The sequence below is a fragment of the Camelus dromedarius genome, chromosome 1 (genome assembly GCF_036321535.1).
Source record: "Camelus dromedarius isolate mCamDro1 chromosome 1, mCamDro1.pat, whole genome shotgun sequence".
Lineage (NCBI taxonomy): Eukaryota > Metazoa > Chordata > Mammalia > Artiodactyla > Camelidae > Camelus > Camelus dromedarius.
Genome location: NC_087436.1, coordinates 96,298,985 through 96,321,092, shown reverse-complemented (window position 1 = coordinate 96,321,092; position 22,108 = coordinate 96,298,985). Strand labels below are relative to the sequence as shown.

The window sequence follows — 22,108 nt, the reverse complement described above, 5'->3', positions numbered from 1 at the left end:
TTTTTCATGTATTATTTTGATTCTATTTTTTTTAGAGTATCTCAACAATAATCCTTGTTTAATATATTCCCCAATTCCACATCTGGCAATATGTCTTCATTTGTAAAGTGATGTTTTGTTTGGGTTTTAAACATCTGGAGCCTTTTAGAGAGATTGAATATTATCAGCTTTACTGTGAAGTTAGTGTTTTCAGCCCTTAAAATGGGGTTGGGTGTTGGGGGTGGGAGGGTGGGCATCTGAGCCCAAGATTAGATAAATCATGGAAGAGCTTAATCTGCTGCCTCCATCGGAGCCACGGCAGCACGTGGGCCGTGCCCAGGTGTGTCCTCCTCAGCTGGGTCCTCCTGCTTTCCCTTTGGACTCGGGTCCATGTTGGCTCTCCCATGGGAAGAGACCCCACTTGTTTGGCTCACAGGGTGATCCAGAAGACCTTGTATTGAATCTTGGATCCCATGTTAACACTGGTTCCCGTCACTCAGTCTGGCTGCAGCTACATCTTAGACTCTCAAGATCGGTTGTTTGCCTCTTAAAACAGGTTCCAAAACAGTAGGAAAGGAGAGTAGGTCAGTGTGGCATATGGTTGAGTTTGCATGGACAGATTGCTTGAGAATAACGGGCACAATCTTTTAAATTGGTTCCTTAGTTATAAATGTGGTATGCAGCTGTTTCATAGTTTTGGCTGGGATTGAGGTACATTTAGCAATTGGTACTTTTCGTGAGATAACACATTAACCTAATTTTTCAAAGCTCTGTTTCTCATCTCTCTCTCTCTCTGAAGTTAGTTGGGTGAGGAACAGACTCTCTTTGCTATAAGCATCTTACGGCATCAAAATTGACAGGGAGCGTCATCCACCGCGGGTGGCCTTCGAATCCTTTTCTGAGCAAAACAGTCAGCATTAAACACATATATATTCTGTGGTTCTTCTGGTTTCAGGTTGTCTGTTTCTTCTTGTATTTTTTAATGACACAAATAATTTCAAAAATATTTTATTTCAAAGATTTTACACACTGTGGCACAAGTGAAACTATCCCCTCTCTGATACAACAGGTCCCTGAGTCCAGGGTGTGGGCTAATTAAACCGCTGGCCAATCCAATCCACCGGGTGTGGAATCTGCTCATTTGGGATGTCAGCTCCCACAATGTGTCTTGCCTAACTATTGTGCTCATTGCATGGATGCTGTGTGGAATCTTGCAAAAATCAGTAGTTGTAAATACTTTAGGAAATGATGATGGTAGAGAATGATAGGTGGGTTTTTTTAGAAATCGGTAACTAGATTAATCAGTGAGTCTGTCTCTGTGTGTTTTGAAATGTTTACACTTAATGGGGTTAAAACATCTGATAACCCTACAAGTTTTCCTTCTACCTCTTCCAAAGACAGTGTGGTTGTGGCTATTTAAGAGCTCCATGTGAGGGCCTTACATAGGCATAAAGAATCACCAGTGAATTCTCTGCTCTGCCAGCATCCACAGAACTTCCCCAGGGGGCTCCCATCCATTCTGTGGGATTCTTGTGCATGCCTGGTAGATCTCAGCTCTGCTTTCTCCGTGAAGAGCAAGTCTCCTCCAGCAGGCAGTATCCCATCATTTCACAATACAGGACCCCGACTTGATTACGTTAATGTTTCTTTGTAAGCTTTCTTTTTTTCCAGAAATACATACATATGTGGACGTAACTCACTTTCTGTTTGTTTGCTTTTCTACCCCACAGACACGGGAGCAGAAAGACAGGCACTAAGAGAAAATGTGTATCCTAAACTGAGAGAATTCTGCAGAGAAAACTATGGATTAGAATTTCAGGTAATTATGCAATTAATTTCATTTTTTAATTATATCAGCTTAATAATGTTTGTTTCTTGTCACAGCTTGGCTGTTATAAAAGACAAATTTTAAGTGCCCCCCCAATTTAATTTTTTAAGCATAGGTGAAAAGAAACACTGTAAAATGGAAATTAAAGTATTTAGTCATTTTTGATGTTCTGCACTTTTATGCTCTGCTTGTTGGCCCCTACCTGGTATTGGCTCGTCTTTTTCTTCGAACATGCTTATTTGGTTGTTTTGATGCTCTTAACTATTCTCAAAAAATTGAAGGTTTCGGAGCACCTGCCTTTAAGCTAGGATCTCTAGAAATGTTTTGCATCTAAAAATTGGGACCAAATTTCTCACAAGTATTTCTTTTTAGCAGCCTGGCCAGTCCTTGCCTTCTGTTCTACCTTTTAGTTTTTATTCACATTGTAGAAGATCCTTTTTCCTGAGCATTTTGGGGATTTGCCATTTACTAAAAAAAAAATTATTCAGCCTTTCAAGAGATGGTACCTGTGCGTGTCATTGCTAAAATTCATAAACATCTGGGCATTTGTAGACACCAGTGATTGGCCACCTAATAGAAAAGTACTAGGAGACATTGAACGGATCTTGGAGATCCAAAAACTTGTAAAGTAAATGGTTCCTGCAACAGATAGCATTATTTAGTCAGAATTTTTCAACCTCATTTACAATGGACATCTGAACTCTCCAGTGCTTTCTCAACTACGTGTTTACATTGTGAAGTAAGGAATATGGACTAGAGGTTCGTGGTGTAGGTGCGCAAAATGTGCCGTTGTTAACGGAGGAACATTTCACCCTTTGTTTCCTCCTGAATACAGCTGACCCTTGAACAAAGCAGGGGCTAGAAGTGCTGACCCTCCACACAGTTGAAAATCCACAGATTTCTAATTTGAAAAAGTGGATCAAGAGATTTTAGGGCACGTCCAGGTTCACCCAGTTGGTGGATGGCAAAGCCAGGCTCAAAACTAGATCTCTGAATACTGAACTGTAGCTTAATTATAATATACCACATGGCTACCAACATAATAACAAGATCCAAATTGATGGACATGATTTGCACTTTCTATATATTTTATATTGGTTGTTAGGAAAATCAAACAGTATAAGGTATAAAACACTCTACTTGGATGACAATGTTAGCTACATTGCCTATTTACATTGATTTTTTAAAAATTTTATTGTGTAAAAGCTAAATTCCATATCCTTTAATTCTATTAACAGCTCAGCTTTATAGATGGGTACAAGAGGCTCAGAGATTTTAAATGAATTCCTTTGAATATATACCCAGAAGTGGGATTGCTGGATCATATAATACTATAGCATTTATTGAAAAAAAATCTGCACATAAGTGGACCCACACAGTTCAAAGCCATGTTTGTTATTCAGGGGTCAACTGTATATAGTTTATCATGGTATACTTCATAATGCCTTCTAATGTGACACATAGAATAATAGTCTCAGAATGACTTCAACCCCAATGCATAGTGTCAGGCAGCAGCCAGCCATTATGACACACATATTGAATAGTCACCATTTACTTGAAAAATGGTAAACCTAAATTCCTTGTTGTGAGCTCAGCACTACTTTCTCTGAGGAATCGGGTTCTGCTGATAACAAGGTCTCAACTGTTATAAAAATTCTGGTATGCCAAGGACTTAGACATTCCCTGGGGACTCAGTTACTATAAAGAAATGTGTCCAAGCATATTAATCCATCTTTGAGTTTGGGTTTGCATCCTTTTTGTCAGTAGAAGAAGGTTGAACTTTGGAACAGCCTCCATAAAACATGGTATTGATTGGGATTAGTTGAGGAGAAAAATGTATTTCCCAAATTATAAGTAGACACAGGAGAAGACAGATAAAGCCAAAGGAAAACCTTAGAAGGCCAGGTCCACAGACTAAATTGATGGCAAAGATCATTCCTGGCAAATATATTGAATCAGTCACTGAGATGCTGGACAGCAGTGGAAACAACATTGGACAAATTATGACATGGAACTGAGCCCCAGCTCTTGACTATGAGTGACTTAACCCACCACCGGTCCTTTAGTTCAGTGTCTAAAACGGGCGTGGTGACAGCTTACACACCTGAGGTTTTGTTGAGAATAAAATATGCTAGGTTGCATTTGCTTCCCACCTTCTAAGCTCAAGTATATAGTATCTGAATCAAAGAATATATTTTTAGTATAGTCTTTTTTGGTAGGTTGATTATAGACCTCCCTGAGTTTATGTTTTCTAGAGAGATGGTTCTTTTTCCTCAACCTTAGCAAAATGTACCAGAAGCTTCATGACAAACCAACTTACCCATACAGTATTCTGTATTCCATCCTTATACATTGGACCCAGGACAAATGCACTTCCTGGAGTTACTCAGATATACCAGTCTATGTCGTGCTTTCTTGCCTTTGCTGTTCTCGTCACCTACAGTGCTTTTCAATCTGGTTCTCCACTTCCTAGGTCCTACTCACTCTTGAGACTCTTGCTACCTGATCTAAAGTCATACCCCTCTTCTCACCCACTTTGCACCTGTGTGTCCTCTGTTTGGTTCCTTGAACACATCAAGCTCATTCCCATTTAAGGACCTTGCCCTTGCTGTTCTCTTTCTGTAGGAATGCTCACCCTCTCCTATCACATGGGTGCTTTCTTATTGTCCTTCAAGTCTGAAATGTCACTTCCTAGAGATGCTTCCCTAAGGACCCAAACTCGAGTTACTCCCTAGATGTGCTCATTTACATCATCCTGTTTTAGTTATTTGCATAGCGTATGTCAGTGTTGGAGATTTTTCTTGTTTACTGATTATTGGCTTGCTTCTTGTCTTTCTTTCACTAGATTGTAAGTTCTGCAAGACCAGGGACTCATCTGCCTTCATGACAGCTACATTCTTGGTCCTAGAATAGTGCCTGGCATGTAGTAAAACTCCATATGTATATGTTGAATGAATGAGTGAGCGTACAAATGAATGAAGTGTCAGCCCAAACATTACTTGCTTAAAGAAACCTTCTCTGATTCCCCTGTCCCTCCCAGGTTATGCCATGTAACCTCCTCTTTGCTGCATCCTGTGTCTAACTCCCAGTCATTCATCCAGTTCATTCAAAAAGTGTTTGTTGACCATCGACCACATGCCAGTCAGCATTCCAAGTGCTGGGAATACAGGCGCAAACCAATCAGACCCTCTTCTTATGGAGTTGCCAATATTGTTGAGAGAGGCAGATAATAAATGATCAATTCCAGTGTGAGAGATGCATTTCATTGAGTAAATGCTTTTAAGAAAAGTAAAGCAGAATTAAGGGAGGGAGGGAAATGCCAGGTAGTCAGAGATGGACCCAGCAGTTAGACAGCCTCTGAGCAGAGACCTGCAGAAAGGGATGGAGCAAGCCATGCAGACGTTTTGGGAGGAGAGTTCCAGGCACTGACAACCAGGAGTAGGGTCTGGGGGGAGCGTGTTTAGAATATTCTAGGAAAAACAAGCCAAGTGGGAGTGGGGTTGAGGGAGTAAGGGAAATAATTATAGAAGATGACATCAAAGTCAGATCACACTGGACCTTATGAACTAAGATTAAGGATTTAGAATCGTACTGAGTAAAGAGGGAAAGAGTGACATGATTAATGTTTAAGAGATTCACTCAAGCTTTGTGAGGGGACTGGAATTGGGGGAGAGGAGGGATGGCAGAAGCAAGAAGACAGTGCAAGTACAAAATGATGTTGGTGAGGACTAGAGTGAGTGTGGAGATAAGGAGACAGCTGGTTAGGTAACTGTTTCTTCGCCCGTCCGTAAGGTCTAGCAGTTCTCAGGACTGGGATTCTGTCTTATTCCGCTTTCCCAATGATTAGTCAAGTACCTGGCACATGGTAGGCCACTTAGGTAAATCTTTATTAAACTAAATTGACAGACTGGAGTTACATTTTAAGCAGGGCCATAGACTTTTATCTGCTTGCCTGTTTGACAAACTGTTTTCTAGCATTTTTTTCATTTAAACTAACATTTAATGAAAAGGCACCAGCCTCTCTGATTACGTGAATTTCAGCTAGTTCTGTGTGTAATACACGTGGTTGATTGCTCAGAGGTGGAAACACTGAATAGAAAGAAGGTCAAGCCTACTCAGAGCAAGAAACACGCTCAGAGAAGGACAAGGTGTTGAAATAATGTTATTTGATTTGCCAGTGTTCAGTAGGTGCCCTTGGCTACAGAGAAGAGGATAGAAAGGAAGAACAGGGGAATAAACTGGGAAAAATAAAGACAGATTTGGGCAAAAGCAGGTGGTGCAGGACCCAATAAAGAAAGGGCCTGTAATTACATGCACAGGTGCCATCCGTCCTTTCTTTTCCTCTCCATCCGCCCTGCAGAGACCCTGATCCAACCCTCACTGCTTCAAAAAATTCGATAAACAAAGAGCATCTTAACTGACCTTGTTCTCTGTTTACGCACAACAGGTTGCAAGTCCTTGAGGGAGAGACTAGCTCTCACTTATTTTTAAGTCCCCAGGACCTGGAAGAGTGTTTGACATTTAGTGGGGTTTCATAAAGTGTGTTAAGCAGGACTGCTGACACCATCATCTGACTTGAGTTTTTCTATACATCACCAGGGTAACCTTACTTAAATGTCATGTTGTCAATTCCTTTGCTTAAAATCTTTTAATATCTCCCTGCTGCCTACAGGGGTCCCTCTTTAATGTGATCCCTGCTGCCTCTCCTACTTCATCTGCCATTTTTTCCCAACATAAATACTCCGTGCCAGTCAGGCCATCCTCGGCCTGTCTGTAGAGCGCGTCTTGCCATCTGCTTATTCATAACTGCAAAATCTCATTCGCTGATCTATTTCAGTTCTCCCCTCTTTTCAGAAATGTCCTTTCTCCTCTACTGCCTGCCCTTCCAAATCCAGCTAAAGGCCTAGCTTTCTAAGAAGTCTTTTCTGATTCCCAGATATCCCCCTGCCATGCCCTGAACTCCTATAAATCTGCCCCACCCCATTCCCACTGGTACCCTGGGCAGGAGTAAACCTGATTAGGACAAGGACCTCTGCAGGGGGTACTTGACTCATCTGGACACTTAGCTACTGTTCCTTTTCCTTCACCTTTAACATCCAGTAAATCCCAAAGACCTGTGGATTCCACCTCCCCAAATATTTCTCCAGTCTGTCCTGTCTGTTCAGGTCTATATTATTGTCATCTTGACTATTGCAATAGATACTCTGCTGGTCTGTTTACCTTCATCTCTTCCTTCTTCTCCCCAACATCAACCCCTCTACCTACCTTGACCACCTAGTACATCTGCCACACTGCTGCAGGGGTGTTTCTGAAATGCAGATCTGACTCTTATCTACCAGAATTCTGCACTTCTTATCATGGCTTTCAGGGTTCTACTTTCCACTCCTGTCTACCCCTGAGGTCTTATCTGTCCCCTCCCCAGCAGGTAGCCTGTTTTAGCCTTTCTCATCTACATTCAGTCCCAGCAGGTTCTTCCTCTTCCCTGAGTCCTCACACCCACTGGGCCCTCTGTGTCGGGTGCCCTTAAATTGTCCCCCGTGCTGATGACTAGAAAATTTTCTACTTATTCTTTAAGAAATAGTGAACTTCCTTCTTTAAGATTCTGTGGTGCTTTATTCCTAATCATTTAATTGTACTTGTCACATTGTTTTGATTACTTGTTTTTTATTGGCATATAGTTGATTTGCAATATTGTTTCAGGTGTACAGCATAGTGATTTGGTTTTATGTATACATATATCTGTATATATATATATATATGCATATATGTGTGTATATACGTGTATATATATTTATTCCTTTTTTGATTCTTTTCCATTATAGGTTATTACAAGATATTGAATGTAGTTCCCTGTGCTATACAGTGGAAAATTGTTGTTTATCTATTTTATATATAGTAGTTAGTATCTACACATCTTGAATTCCCAATTTATTCCTTCCCACCCCCTTTCCCCCATGGTAACCATAAGTTTGTTTTCTATGTCTATGAGTCTGTCTCTGTTTAGTTACTTTTAAAATGTCCTTTCCCCAGGAACTAGGAGCTTATAGAGGTCAGAAATCATATTATTTATAATCTATATATCACTAGTCTTTTTTAGAGTACCTGGTTCACATTATATACATAATAAATATTGGTTGATTAAAATGAATTTGTTCATTAAATGAGTAAGACCCAGAAGCTGAGAGTCTAGACCAGTACTGTGCAAAAGAAGTATAATGTAAGTCATAGATGCAAGCCATAATTGCAATTAAATTTTCTAACTACATTTTAAAAAGTAAAAAGAAACAGAAATCCTTTAAGAATCTATTTTATTTAAGCCATTTATATCCAAAATGTGATTTCAACATGTAATCAATACAAAAATTATTAATGAGTTATTTTACATCTTCTTTTTATATTAAGTCTTCAAAGTCCAGTACGTATTTTACACTCACAACATATCCCCATTCAGACTGGCTACGTTTCAGGAACTTGACAGCCATATGTGTCCAGTGGCTCCTGGGCTGGACTGTGATGTTCTAGATGGAGGTGGCATCAGAGTGAGGTCATTCTAACTGGGATGAGAGCTGAGTGCCAGTGATTGACTCAAGCTGGTGCCCGTGTGTGAGGATCCTCATATCAGCATCTCCAGCTCTTTGCTCTCCATAGTTACATGAAGATAATTCTGGTTTTTTGAGTGTTAAAATAATCTAAAATGGAACCCATCCTTTTCGCTTTTCCCAGTTACTCAATTGCTACTATTTCCCAGGCTCCAGACTTTAAAATCTTGGTGCGTAGTTCATTCGTCACCCTTTACAAGCTGGACCCAAACTGCCCTGTTCCCGCTGATTCACCTGCCACAGTGTTTCTTTAGAAATTCACTTTGTCTTTCCACTTCACAAGTCTCTGTCCTTACTCAGGCTCCCATTTCTTAATAGCTGAGTGACTGTGGCAGTATTTTTGAATCTGTCCTTACCTTGGGTGTTTTTGTGTTCTGGTTCAGACTGTACATAGCTGCTCGAATAATCTTCTTTAAGTATTTACCAGATTTCATTCATTCTGAGATGCACGTTTTCCGACATTTTTACTTCTCAGAAATCAGGATTCATCTTACAAACAAATAGGTGCATCCCAGTGCAATTGGCTGGCAGTGCATTTCTCTTTCAGTGGAATGTGCAACATTGGAGCAGCCTACTACTGGTGATACTAGATTCAATAAAATGCAGCATATTATGTCATGTGTGGGGTATACTGGAAACAGCATACATTTTTCTGTTAGAAAGACTGGGATTCAAATTCTCGGTCTGCAAATTACCAGTCCTGTGACTTTGGGCAGATTGCTTGACCTCTTTCACACTTAGTTGATCCCTCTGTGAAATGAATAGGATAGTGTTCATCTTCCAGGATTGTTAGGAGAATTCAGTGAGATAACACAACATGCCTGGCACATGGAAGGCACTCATTTATTCATGTGCATTTTTCTTTTGCCTTTCAATACAGTAAAAGACTTTGGATCAAGGCATCTGTCTGTCTGAGGGGTCCTTAGTGTCTGGTGCAGATGGAAGGGGAATTGGAAGAACAGTGAAGAAATATCTCTTGCATCCAAGAAAGGATTATGTAGCAAGACAAAATCCTTGGAGTTCACACTATTAGCCTGAGAGAAGATTTCTCTAAATTCCTTTAATCCCTTCTTTAGTATGTCAACCAGTACTTAGGACTCTGCCCCTGGAGATCTAACATATAGAGAAGAGGTCCCAGCTGGTTAATGAGAGCAGGACCGACCCACCAGATGTGGTCTCTAGGAGAATGGTGGAAGGAGACAGGGAGGCGCAGAGTTTGCTAGACTTGCCTCGCCATCCCCTTTCTCTGAGTTCTGCTTCAGAAAGGGGAGGTAGGTGGATCGGTAACACTGAGGGCAGCTTGCCTCTGCTCTCTACTTAGGACTCTGGAAAGAGAGATCACCTTACAACAGTCACCCCCCCCCCCCCCACCAATAGACCTGGGCACAGCTACATCATGACCAGGACAGCAAGAGACCAGGAGGTTTAAATTCCCAAGCTGCCCTCAGTTACTATGTGTCCCATATGCTGAGTTAAGAGCCACTGTTAGTCTCCACCACAGGGAGAGGTGACCACACAAAAGACCTGGGGTGAGAAAACTGGATGGAGCATGGGCCCAGGGTTTGGAACTTCTCATCCACAGCAGGGGACGGTGGCCTGGGTTGTCTGCAGAGCAACACCAGGCTCTGACCAAGCTGAGAGGGAAAGGCCAGTCCATGGGTTACAACTGCCCCAAGCCCAAGCCATGATGCCCCCAACCAGCGGGTGTCACCCGGGGACTGTGCCCTAGAAATCCACTTTTCCCCTTCAGGATAGGAGGCACCCAGACATTACCTCAGGAAAAGGAGCAAGGGAAGGGGGGAGCTGTAGGCTTTTGAGAGAGTCAGCATCTTGATTCAAGAGAGAATAAGCACTTTAAAAAGTCCTCGAAAACATCAGTTCAAACTAAGGTTTCAGCCGACTAGAACTGAAAGCTCACTTTATCCTGATAACCAGAGGACAGAGGCTTAGGCTGGAGACCCAAACTAGCTTTGGACAAGATAAAAGAAGCTACGTTCTCTAAGCACATCAAAGTCGTAGGCCAAGTGAAATTATGCGAGTCTTTTATTAGCTTGATCTTACTAATGTTTACTGAACAAGATGATTACTTAGCCTCTCGGTGAAGGCTCACCATCAGTTGTGTTCACTTGCTTCCCCTCCCCGGCCCTCTGTCCTGTCGAGCACAATCTCCTTCTCTGTACACATTTTTTTCTCCCAACTGCCTGCCTGCTCAGGAATCTCGGAATGCATTTTGCCTCCTGAGCTGCCAAAATCCATCCTTGGCTTTCTAATTGACAGGCCATGTTGTGATGCCCTTGGTCCTTTCTCCACATTGTCAACTAATCACTCCTTCTCCATTTTCTGTTAATCAAATGTATGCTGCTTTCTAGAGGGAAGTGCATCTCCCCTCATTGAATCACACATCGTTCTGCTCAGGCCAGCGCTTCAATTTGTCTGGCTCACTTCGCATTTCAGTTCTGTCCATCAAAGCCTGGACAGGGCTTACCAAGTTGATATTCTGTAAAAGTCTTAGAAGCCTGTTACCTCATCCTTCTCCCTTCCAGTTTATAAAAAGGGGGAAGGAAGATTAATAGAGAAGATAAAAGGGAAGGAAAGGACTACTATCATCATTGACCTTCCTTGCTCCTGTTGAATTGTAAATATTGGCTCAACATTTCTGCAGTGTGAAATGTCTCTTCAGGGATCCTCGGGCCTGACTTCCCAAGATAGCATTACTGGTCCTCCTTTCCTTTGTGCATATAGGCCATCTTATATAAAGCAGTCGCATTGTGGGAAACTCCAGAGTTTGCTGAATATTTAGCACAATTTATTCTGCTAAATTGTGGCTGTTTGATTACCCGAACTCTAGAAATCACCAAAAAGATTAGTCCCTCAATAAACAGAATGAGAGATCCCCATTTGCAGGTCACCTCTAAGTGTCCCAGTGGAGTCCAGTCACCATGAAGCCTTTCTCCAGTTCCGAACACAGGGTAGCTCTTTCCATCCTCATTTTCTGTCTCTGATGGGAAGGAGAGGAGACCTTATTAACAAGTCCCTGCACAGTTAAAGAACTCTTGTTTAAGAGCCCACTTTGTCAATATTTAGTTATAAACCACTGAAAAAGTAACTTAAGCTAAGTTCTCTTATTTGTAAAGCAAAGTGGTTCTTCAACCTGATCTTGTTTCCTTCCAGCTGATCTTGTTTCCTTCCAGCTCCCAAAATGATGATGCTGTGAGTGGATCGGCTTGGTGTGGGCAGGCCGGGTCCCCTGCGTCTTTGCAGTGCTGTTCTGTCTAGAAGGGCCTCTTACCCTCTCTGAAGAACAGTCTCCTATGCATGTATCCTTCACGTCCAGGCTTCTGTCTTGCTTCCTCACCGATGTCTACCCAAATCCCCAGGGTAGATTAAGGTGCTTGCTCCCATGGGCATCATTCATTTATTCACATACATTTATTGAGCCTCTGCTCTACGTCAGGCTGAGTTGAGGGTGCAGTGAATGCCATAGTGTTGAAAACAGTCCCTGCCCTCATGGAGTCTAGTCTCACAGAGAATGTAGTCATCCACAGGGGCCAGGGTGATGCTTGCTGCGGAGGAAATTCAGGGAGCTCTGGATGTGCATAATGCGGGGGTGAGGATGCGTCATTAAACCTAGAGGCGTCAGAAAGGGCCGCTGAGGACCTGATGTCTGTGCTGAACGCTGAAGAATGGGTCGATGGAGATGGCCAGGTTAAAAAGAATATTTCAGTCAGAAGGAACATTCATAAGCAAATTTGGGGAAGGAACTTTAACATTATGTAGTACTCACTGCCTGCCAGGCACTTACTCTCAGCACAATGTGTACATGAACGTGCTTAGTCGTTGCTGTGAGCCAAGGAGGTAAATTCTATCTTCCACATTTCATTCAATAAGGACACTCAGAAATATAGAAGTAAATAATTGCAAGAGATCCCACAGCTAATAAATGGCAGAGTCAGAATTTGAACTAAAGCAGTTTGTCCCAGATCCCAGCTATGGCGATCAGATTTGCATCTTAAAAAGACCCCGCTGCCTGCAGTGTAGTGCTCTGAACTACTGTACCAAAAAGCCTATATTCATACATTCACAAAAACTGATAGAGATAGGTATAGGAATGTAAGTATAAGTGTAATGTATGCATGTAAATATACAGACTCACACATACACACGTTACACACGCACGTATTTGAGGAGTATGTGTACAGCCAGAACCTGACCCATGAGGGAGAACATGGCATCAGATGAGTTTGGAGAGCTGGGCGGGGACTAGGTGGTGGAGGATCTCACAAATTAGGTCATAGCTTCTAGGCACTGTCGTCAAGGTGACGAGAAGCGCTGTGAAATAATGTGAACAGCCTCTACTACTTGCTACTACCTGTGTGATTCCAAGCAAGTTGCTTCTCTAAGCCTCAACTTTCTCATTTTTAAAACAGGTATAATATTTCTGTCTAGTCCTAAGTTTAAGGAGTAAATAAGTTACTCTGTATAGTGTCTGGAAGAATGAAAGGAAATCTTAGCTATGGCGATCAGATTTGCATCTTAAAAAGACCCCGCTGCCTGCAGTGTAGTGAACGGATTAGAAGGAGCAAGTACGGAAGCAAGGGGCTAATTAGGGAAGCCCCCGAGGGATACAGGCACACGTACACTCAGGCTCCCTCCCATATGGTGGTTGCTGAAATCCCACCGACAGGAACAGAGCCAGCTTGGGGTTTTTCACTCAGGCGCACTGTTTGTTTGTGGCCAGGTGTCCTGCCCCGAAGGAAGTTGGTATCCAGTTGCACCTGGGTCCTGTTCCTTTATGCGGCGAGCTAAGACTCCAGCACAGACTCAACACAGATGCTCAGTGGCGCCTGGCTTGCAGCTTCTCTGCCTCTAACAACTCCTGGTACCTTCTCTCCGTCCCCAAGTTCATTCAGCCTTGATAGTCAGAGGCCTGCCTTTGTGAAGGGCTTAGTTCTTCCTTACCATCACACTGTGACTGTTAGGGCTGTCCAGCAGCTGAATATCCAGGACACAGAGGCTTCAGGTCTGAGCTGTTAGTCGTCTTTTTGAGGCTTTGGATGAAGCCTCATCCTACCTCATACCGTTGGATCCTCTTTCTTTCTGGTGATCGTGTGTGACACTAGGACCAGCCAGTTCTGCCTGGGCTCGATTTAGGACCTGATTTTCCCAGAAATGTCTATCTTAGTCATGCTGCCATACAGCCTAGTCAGATTTGTCAGGACCAAGAGAAAAATTGCTGGTGACCTAAAGTCGTCAGTGTTTGCCGTTGTTCTAGTAAAAGTGTTGCCGTGCATGGTGTGGACCTCAAAAGGAGTTTTTTTTTTTTTTCCTTGCACCCCATGCATCTGGGGACAGTCATTCTAACTAGAGCAAGAATTGACAGATCTATAAGTATTAACTTACTACTGGTAGACAATATCTGACCTAGGCTGAGGTTTAAGACTCCTCCCTGCTTACTTTCTCCTGAGATGAGCATTCTGGTAACAGGACGCAACTACTAAAATACAGTTGAATGAGTGCTGTCTTCACTTCTGTGTTGACCTTGAAAGTTACGTCCATAGCACAATAATGTCCTGTTCAGAGCTTTCTGGGCCTGCTTTGTGTTCTTCTGAATATTTTCAGTGGTGTCAGATGTAAGAATAGATTGTGATTTTTTTCAAAGAGTTAAAGGTCTTTTCAAAGCCATATCTTACAAACATAAAGGCCAGGGAGGTTAAAGAAATGTCATTTTAATAAAAACAAACTCCCAACTATAAAGTGATGAGAGTTTTTTCAACACAAAATGAGGTAATTCCTACAGAGGAAGTGTCCGGAGCAACAGCAGAATCATTGGAATGAGTGCGTAGCCTCCCATCCTAATAACTTGAACAGCCTTCGTTTCAATAGTGTGTTTGTTTGAAAACAAAATCAGACATATTGTCTCTGCAGTTACATTTTTGTTTTGCATTCAGTTAGTGTCACGTGGCATAGGAAAATTGAGAAGGAAAATGTTTTGGAAAATATTTAAATTCGAAGACTCTGAAGAAAGGAAAGGCCATTATGAACTGAAATTTGACCTTTTTGTTTTGTTTTGGTAAAGGGTAAGGTTATTATTTGTTTCTTACAGGTTGCTTTACTGATTGTTCAGGAATCTTGGTATTTCAATGATTATGTCTAATTTCAAGCGGCAAAATTTGTTAGGGCATTTAATTGCTGGCTTTTTGTTTTCAGACCAATTCAGCACCTTTTAATAAGCATGATAAATTTGCTTCCCTAAGAATATTTTTAAACAAGTTGGATGGTTTTAAGCGAAAAAAGATCAAATCAAATTACTTTCCTGAGCTTTTATACTTAATGATGAAATAAGTAAAGGCACAGAAGATGTGCTGTCAACAAGGTAGTATTCCAATAAATAGTAAATTAGATTCCAGTGTCTGCAGTGCCTGGACATTAGGCCAAAAGCTTAAGCTTAATTTTTTAAAGTACGTAATAAATCTTGTCTCGTTGAGCACTTTGGGTTCCAACTGCTTCTTGCCAGTTATTGATCATGTGGACAGAGGCATCTATTTGCCCGTAATGGCGTTTTGTGTTGCATAAGTGAGATGTTTCATCTATTTATTTCATCTTTATCTTCACAGTTGCTTGATTTTATTTTTCATCATTTTCCGCTCATAAAGACATTTGAGAAGGAACAATATAAGGGAGAAAAGCTGGAAGTAAGAGAATATTTAAACAAAGCTACTAAAGCAAGGCGACATGGGTTATAAAGGCCTGGATGAAGGCAAGTGGTGGCCAAACTTTAAGGAAATGACAGATGCATGGACTATTATAAAAGACTCCCATAGGTGGCAAATAGATCATGTGACGCTTAGGCTTCTGTTTAAAAATATAAATGAAAGCCTTGTTTTGACTTTTACCCTGGTCATTCGGTCCACATATGTTTAGTTAGATCTTAGTGCTTAGCTCTTAGTATACTAGGTGCTTGACTTAAACATATTCTGTTCTTGCAGTCAATTCTGTGAGGAGATGTAAGACCTGTAGAAAATCACAGTACAAGCTAGATGTGCAAAGTGTCATTGAGTTATAATTCAGTTCACATATCATAAAACTTGCCCATTTAAAGTGTACAGTTCAGTGGTTTTTAGTGTATTCACAGTTGTATAAGCATTACAAAGTCAATTTTAGAACATTTCCATCACCCAAAAAAGAAATTCTGTCCCCTTTGGCTGTCACTCCCTAATTGTCCTATTCTGCTCTCTCCCAGCCCTAGCCAACCATTCATCTACTTTTTGACTCTGTAGATTTGCCTAATGTAGACATTTCATATACATGGAATCATACAACCGGTGGTCTTTTGTAACCAGCTTCTTTCACCTAGGATACTGTTTTCAAGGCTTAGCCATGTTATATTATGTATCAGTACTTCATTACTTTTTATTGCCAGAAACTACTCCATTGGGTGGCTGTATACCACATTTTATGTATCCATTGATCACTTGATGAACACTTGTATTCTTTCCACTTTTGGGCTATTATGAGTAATGAATGCTGTTATAACATTCATGTACAAGTTTTTGTCTAGACATAGGTTTTCATCTCTCTTGGGTGTATACCTAGGAGAATTGCTGGATCATGGAGTAACTGCCATACTATTTTATATTCTCTCCAGCAGTGTATGAAGTTTCCAGTTTCTCCACATCCTTATGAACACTTCTTGTGGTCTTTTTGATTATAGCCATCCTAGTGGGTGTGAAGTGTTAATTTCATTGTAGTTTTGATTTGCAATCCCCTGATGACTAATGATACTATCTTTTCATGTGTCTATTGGCAATCTGTACATATTCTGTGAAGAAATGGTTACTCACTTCTTTTGTCCATTTTTAATTGGGTTGTCTTATTTTGTTGTGGGAGTTTCTTATGTATCCTAGATACAAATATATTGTCAAATATGATTTGCAAATATTTTCTTCCATTCTGAGGGTGCTCTCTTCCCTTACTTGACAGTGTCTTTTGAAGCATAAACTTTTTTAATTTGAAGAAGTCCAATTTATCTTTTTTGGGGGGGGTTACTTTTTCTTTCCTGTAATATCTAAGAAACCATTGTCAAATTCAAAGTCACAAAGATGTTTTCTATAAAACTATAGTTTTAACTCTTAATTTATGTCTATGATCTATTTCTACTTTTTATATATGACATGTGGTAAAGGATTAAACTTTGTTCTTTTGCATGTAGATGTCCAGTTGCCTCAATACTATTTGTTCATTCTTCATTGAATTATTTTGGCACCCTTCTTGGAATCAGTTGACCATAAATGTGAGAACTTATTTAAGGGTTTTCAGTTATATTCCATTGAGTATACTTAATGCCAGTATCACACTGTCTTAATTATTGCAGCTTTATAATAGGTTTGAAACCTGGAAGTGTGAGTCCTCCAACTTTGTTCTCCTTTTACAAGATTGTTTTGGCTATTCTGGATCTCTTGAATTTCCGTATGAATTTTAGGAGCAGCTTTCTGTAAATAAGCCAGCTGGGAGTTTTATACTGATTGCATTGAATCTGTAGATTAATTTGGGGAGTATTGCTATCTTAACAATATTTAGTCTCCTAATCCATTTATATGGGATGTCTTTCAATGATATTTAGTAATTTTCAGAGTATAAATTTTGCATTTCCTTTGTTAAATTTATCCCTAAGCTTTTTATTCTTTCTGATGCTTTTTAAAATGGACTTTTACAATCTTAGATTGCTCACCGCTAGCACATAGAACAATTGGGTTTTATATATTGATCTTGTATCCTAAAACCTTGCACTACTCATTGGTTCCAACAGTTTAGTGGTTTCTTTAGGGTATTCAATATTCAAGATTATGTCATCTATGAATAAAGGTAGATCTACTTCTTCCTTTCCTATATCCATGCATTTTATTTCTTTTTCTTGCCAAGTTGCCCTGGCTGGAATCTCCAGTATGGTGTTGAATAAAGATGATGAAGGTGGATATCTTTCTCTTGCTCCTAATCTTAGGAGGAAAGCTTTGTCTTAAGTATGGTGTTAGATGTAGTTTTTTCATCCATGACTTTCATTCAAGTTGAGAAAGTTAATTTCTATTCCTGGTTTGTTCAGTTGTTTTGTTTTGTTTTGTTTTTTTTATCATGAAGGGGTGTTGGATTTTGTCAGGTGTTTATTTCCATGTCTGTTGAGATTGCCCATGAGGCTTCTGCCCTTTATTAATACATAGTGTCCTCCATTACTGGATTTTCTGATGCTAAACCAATACTGCCTTCCTGGGATTCATCCTTCTCAGCTGTGTTGTATAATCCTTTTAATATGCTGCTGTGTTAGGGGTTTTGGTATTTTTATTGAGAATGTTTATTTTCATAAGAGATAATACTTTGTATTTTTCTTGATACTTTTGTCTGGCTTTGGTACCAGGATCACACTGGTCTCATAAATTTGGGAGGTATTCTCTTATAATTTTTGAAGACTAGATAATTGGTATTAATTCTTTTTTAAATATTTGGTAGAATTCACCAGTGCATCCATCTGGCCCTAGGCTTTTCTTTCTGTGTTACGATTTAGTCTCTCAACTTATTAAAAATGTCTTCACATTTTCTATTTTGTCTTGAGTCAATTTATTTAACTTATCTCTCTAGGAATTTTTTTATTTCATCTAAGTAATCTAACTCATTAGCATACAGTTGGCCATAGTATTCTCTAATAATCCTTTTATTTCTGTAAATTCAGTAATAATGGCCTCTCATTCACCTTTGATTCTAGGAAATTGACTCTTTTTTTCTGTTTTTCATTTTGTTGATCTCTTCAAAGAACCAACTTTTGGTTTCATTGATACTCTGTTTCATTAATTTCCATTGTAGTATAGTATTTCCTTCCTTCTGCTTGCTCTGAATTGTTCTCCTTTCCCTGTTGCCTCAAATTACTGAACTCTTTCTTCATTTTTAATATAGGCTTTTACAGCTCTAAATTCCCTCTAAAAACTATTTACCTACATCCCATAAGTTGTGATGTGTTGAGAAGAATGTTGTTGGGTAGATTATCCTATAGACATGTTAGAGCTAGTTGGCTTATAGTATCGCTACAGTTTTCTAGGTTTTTGTTCATCTTCTTCCTAGTTGTTCCCACTATTGAATGAGATATTTCAGTCTCCAACTATTATAGTTGAATTATCAATTTCTTGTCAGTTTGTGCTTCATGTATTTTAAGGCTTTATTGTTCATAGCATATACATTTATAATTGTTACATCTTCTTGATAGATTGACCTTTTTATCATGATAAAATATCCTTCTTCATCTCTAATTATATTGTTTTAAAATTTCTTTTGTCTGGTAGTATAGCCACATGAGTTTTCTTATGGTTGCTGTTTGCATAATAAATCTTTTTCCATCCTTTTAACCTATTTGAATCGAAAATGTGTCTCCTGTAGAAGCACATAGTTGAATCTTGTTTTTATCCAGTCTGATAATCTCTGCCTTTGGATTATTTAAACCATTCACACTAAATGGTACTATTGACGTAGTGGATTTACATCTGCCATTTTACTTTTTTTCCCTCTGTCTCATGTCCTTTATGTTTCTCTATTCCTCTTGTACTTTCTTGCTTTATATTAAGTAAATATTTTCTGTCGTAACATTTTAATTTGTATAATGATTTTTTCACTATATTTTTGAGTTAGTTTCTTTGTAGTTATTTTAAGGCATCTACATCTTAAGTTAGTATACATCATAAGTAGATTCTGTTAATTCCAGTGAGCTATAGAAAGAATACTCCCATATAGCTCTATTACTTTTTCTCCCTTTTTGTGCTATTGTTAAATATGCAACATCTAATTACAAATCCAAAGACATAATTATTACTTTATATAACTTTGTCACTTAAGATGTGAGAGGAATAGCAGGTATATATTTATAGCTTTTGTGATATTAACTATCATATTTACCATTTGTTTTTCATTCATTCTATACCTTTCTTCAGATATTATAGTGTCAGCCAAAAGGAGGGGGACCAAGTTCTGTGTATGGTTGTTTGTGCATGGCACAACTAAGGGTTGCCATTCACATTGCAGTTGTTATTATGACAATTTATTGGCAGATGGCCAAAAATGTCTTTTTCTAGTTATTTCAGTATATGAGGCTCAGTAATTCACAGTTCTGTCCAATTAAACTTTCTGTGATTGTGAAGTATTCTATTTCTGTACTTTCCAATATGGGAGTCAGTAACCAGTGAGCACTGTTGAGCACTTCAACTAAAATTTTAATTTTAATTAATTTATATTTAGTTTTAAATAACTCCAGCTAAGGGCTCTCATATTCGAAAGTGAAATTATAATCTGATGTCCCTCTCTTTTAATATTGTGATTAAACTTTGTAAGTTAGACTAAAGGGACGAACCTCAAAATCAGTCCTGATAGTTTCATATGTTATGAAATTCATGGACTGAGTCATGGGAATGGTTTTTTTAAAGAAGCTGTTATATTTCTATCAGCCATCTAAAAATGCAGATAGACAAAAATCTTGTCCAGACACTCTTGTGCGGGGCATTGGCCAAATACACGGAGTACTTAGGGCACAGGCAGTGGAGGACCCATACAAACAGCCAGCAAGGGGGTTTAGGGGTGGTTCTTTTTTCTGCTTGTGAGAAACAGGAAAGGAAAAGAAGACATCTTCAAAGCTACAATTAGGAACATTTACCTTATGCAGATAGCAGTTGAGTAAAGGGAATGAAACTGCTCTCCATAGCAAATTTTTCAGAGTGTACTTGTAAAAGTTTTTACAGACTCTCTCAATCTTCGCTCGTCGCCTTTGAAGTGAGGAGACAGAGGATCCCATTATCCTCACTTCTCAGGAAAGCATACCTTTCATGGTTTTCCATACGTGTTTTTCAGCTACGTATTGATGAAAGCCAAGCTGCTTACAGATAAGATATAAGCAAAATGTCCCCGTGGGATAACAGGTTTCTCTTTTTAATTTTTTTTAAAGAAATGTCACTGTGTAACTCAGGGTCAGTACATGTGAATGCCCATTGCGTTTTTCCCTTCTCATATTGAGACACACAGTAACATTAGACACTGTTACTTGTCTCAGATAACATAGTGATCATATCCCAGCTGCTTTGAAACTTCTGAAACCCTGCTACTGTTTCAATGTAATGAACACCTGCATTGCAAAGCCTCTGACATTTAATATTTTGTTTTCCCTGGGCCCATGTCAACAGTATAATTTCTTCTTTTGTTTCTGATTATAACGTTCATACCCAAACCATCCTGGGATTAAAAAGAATACCTTTTTAAACTGATCTTAAAATATCATTTTCCTTCTCTAAGGGGAAACATACTGCAAAGAGAAAGGTTAAAGTCACGTTAACTTAATATTGTGAATACGAGTAAAGCCTACAGGTAAATTGAATTTGCCACCAGGTGAATTAACACTGCCTCATCCTTTGGTCCCCAGGTTATAGATCTGTACTGGGGAATTGATGAAGATGAATGGGACAGCCCCGAGCTCCAGAAGACCCGCATGAAGCTGCTTGAGGACTGTTTGAAAACTTCTGCAGGTCCATGTTTTGTTGTGGGTATAAAAACACTAATGCTTTCTATTAAATTGTAGAGGAATATGAGAATTCTTGCTGATTCGTGATTCTTAGGGGGCTTTTTAAATGGGGAAAAAATTCTTGCTTTTTATATCTACTTAAAATTTTCGAACTGTTTCCTTGCCCTCAGTGTGTGAGAACAAAACCCTCCGCTTTCCATAAGAAACACTGAGAATTAACAGTGAATAATTTGAAATGGTAATCAGAGAGATGACTTGGGGTTGACGACAGTTTCCACGGCACCTTGTGATCAGCAGTACGGATTACGGGGTCAGCCCTACAGTAATTATTCTATTTTTCCTTCTCTTTTACAATGTAGTGTTCCATCATAGTAGCTCTGTTTCTCAACATTAGAATTTCTGGCATTTTAAAAAAACACAGTGGCTGAAACATTGTTAAACCAAATATACAATGTCAGATCGGCCAATAGGAATTGTTACACGGTAGGGGAAAAAAATTGTTTTTGCAGTGATTTTTCGGCCAGAGATGCTCAAGTGGAACATTATTATTAGTTTATCATTATTTTCTAAAGAACATCCACTCCTCTGTGTAAACACAGTGGTAGTAAGAGAAGTAGGTCACTCTATGGCAGGTGATGGTACAAAATCACTGCCTTAATTTAGCTGAAGAAAGAACCTTATCTTGAATCCAGACAGCAACTAGCCGTTGATAGGGAAGTTTGCCCCTTTCGACATAGGATGTTCTGAGGCTGACAGATGAGTATTAAAATTACTAGTAAAGAAAATATATCATATGATTAAAAGCTAGGTTCAGTGTTTCAGTAAAAGAGTTTTTAATATTAATTTGCATGTCCATCTATATAGTCAACTCCACATAGGATTTAAAGTATATGAATGCTCTATAATGTTTTTAGTATGTAGCCAAATTATTCATTTATTCACCCAGTACCTACTAGGATAATGCTGTCCTGGGCCCAGGACTGCTCTTGGTGCTGGGGGTGCGGGAGGTTGACCTATGTGACATGGTCATGTTGTGGGCCAGTGTGTTATGACCTTAGAATCTAAGGTAAATGAAATTACAGAGAGAAACTGTGTCATCCTTATGTGAGGCTAAGAGGACAGAGGAGGCAAAAGTCAAAGAAAAATGTAAAATAGTAAGTCGGA

General features: G+C 39.5%; 1 protein-coding gene across 1 annotated transcript in view; it reads left to right on the top strand.

Moving 5' to 3' along the window:
• Positions 1–22,108, top strand: part of NWD2 (NACHT and WD repeat domain containing 2) — a 164,108-nt gene that overhangs the window by 63,693 nt on the left and 78,307 nt on the right. The window contains exons 2-3 of the mRNA XM_031436157.2: positions 1,710–1,798; positions 20,846–20,962. Of these exons, the coding sequence (XP_031292017.2) occupies positions 1,710–1,798; positions 20,846–20,962 (206 nt within the window). The remainder of the gene's footprint in view (positions 1–1,709; positions 1,799–20,845; positions 20,963–22,108) is intronic.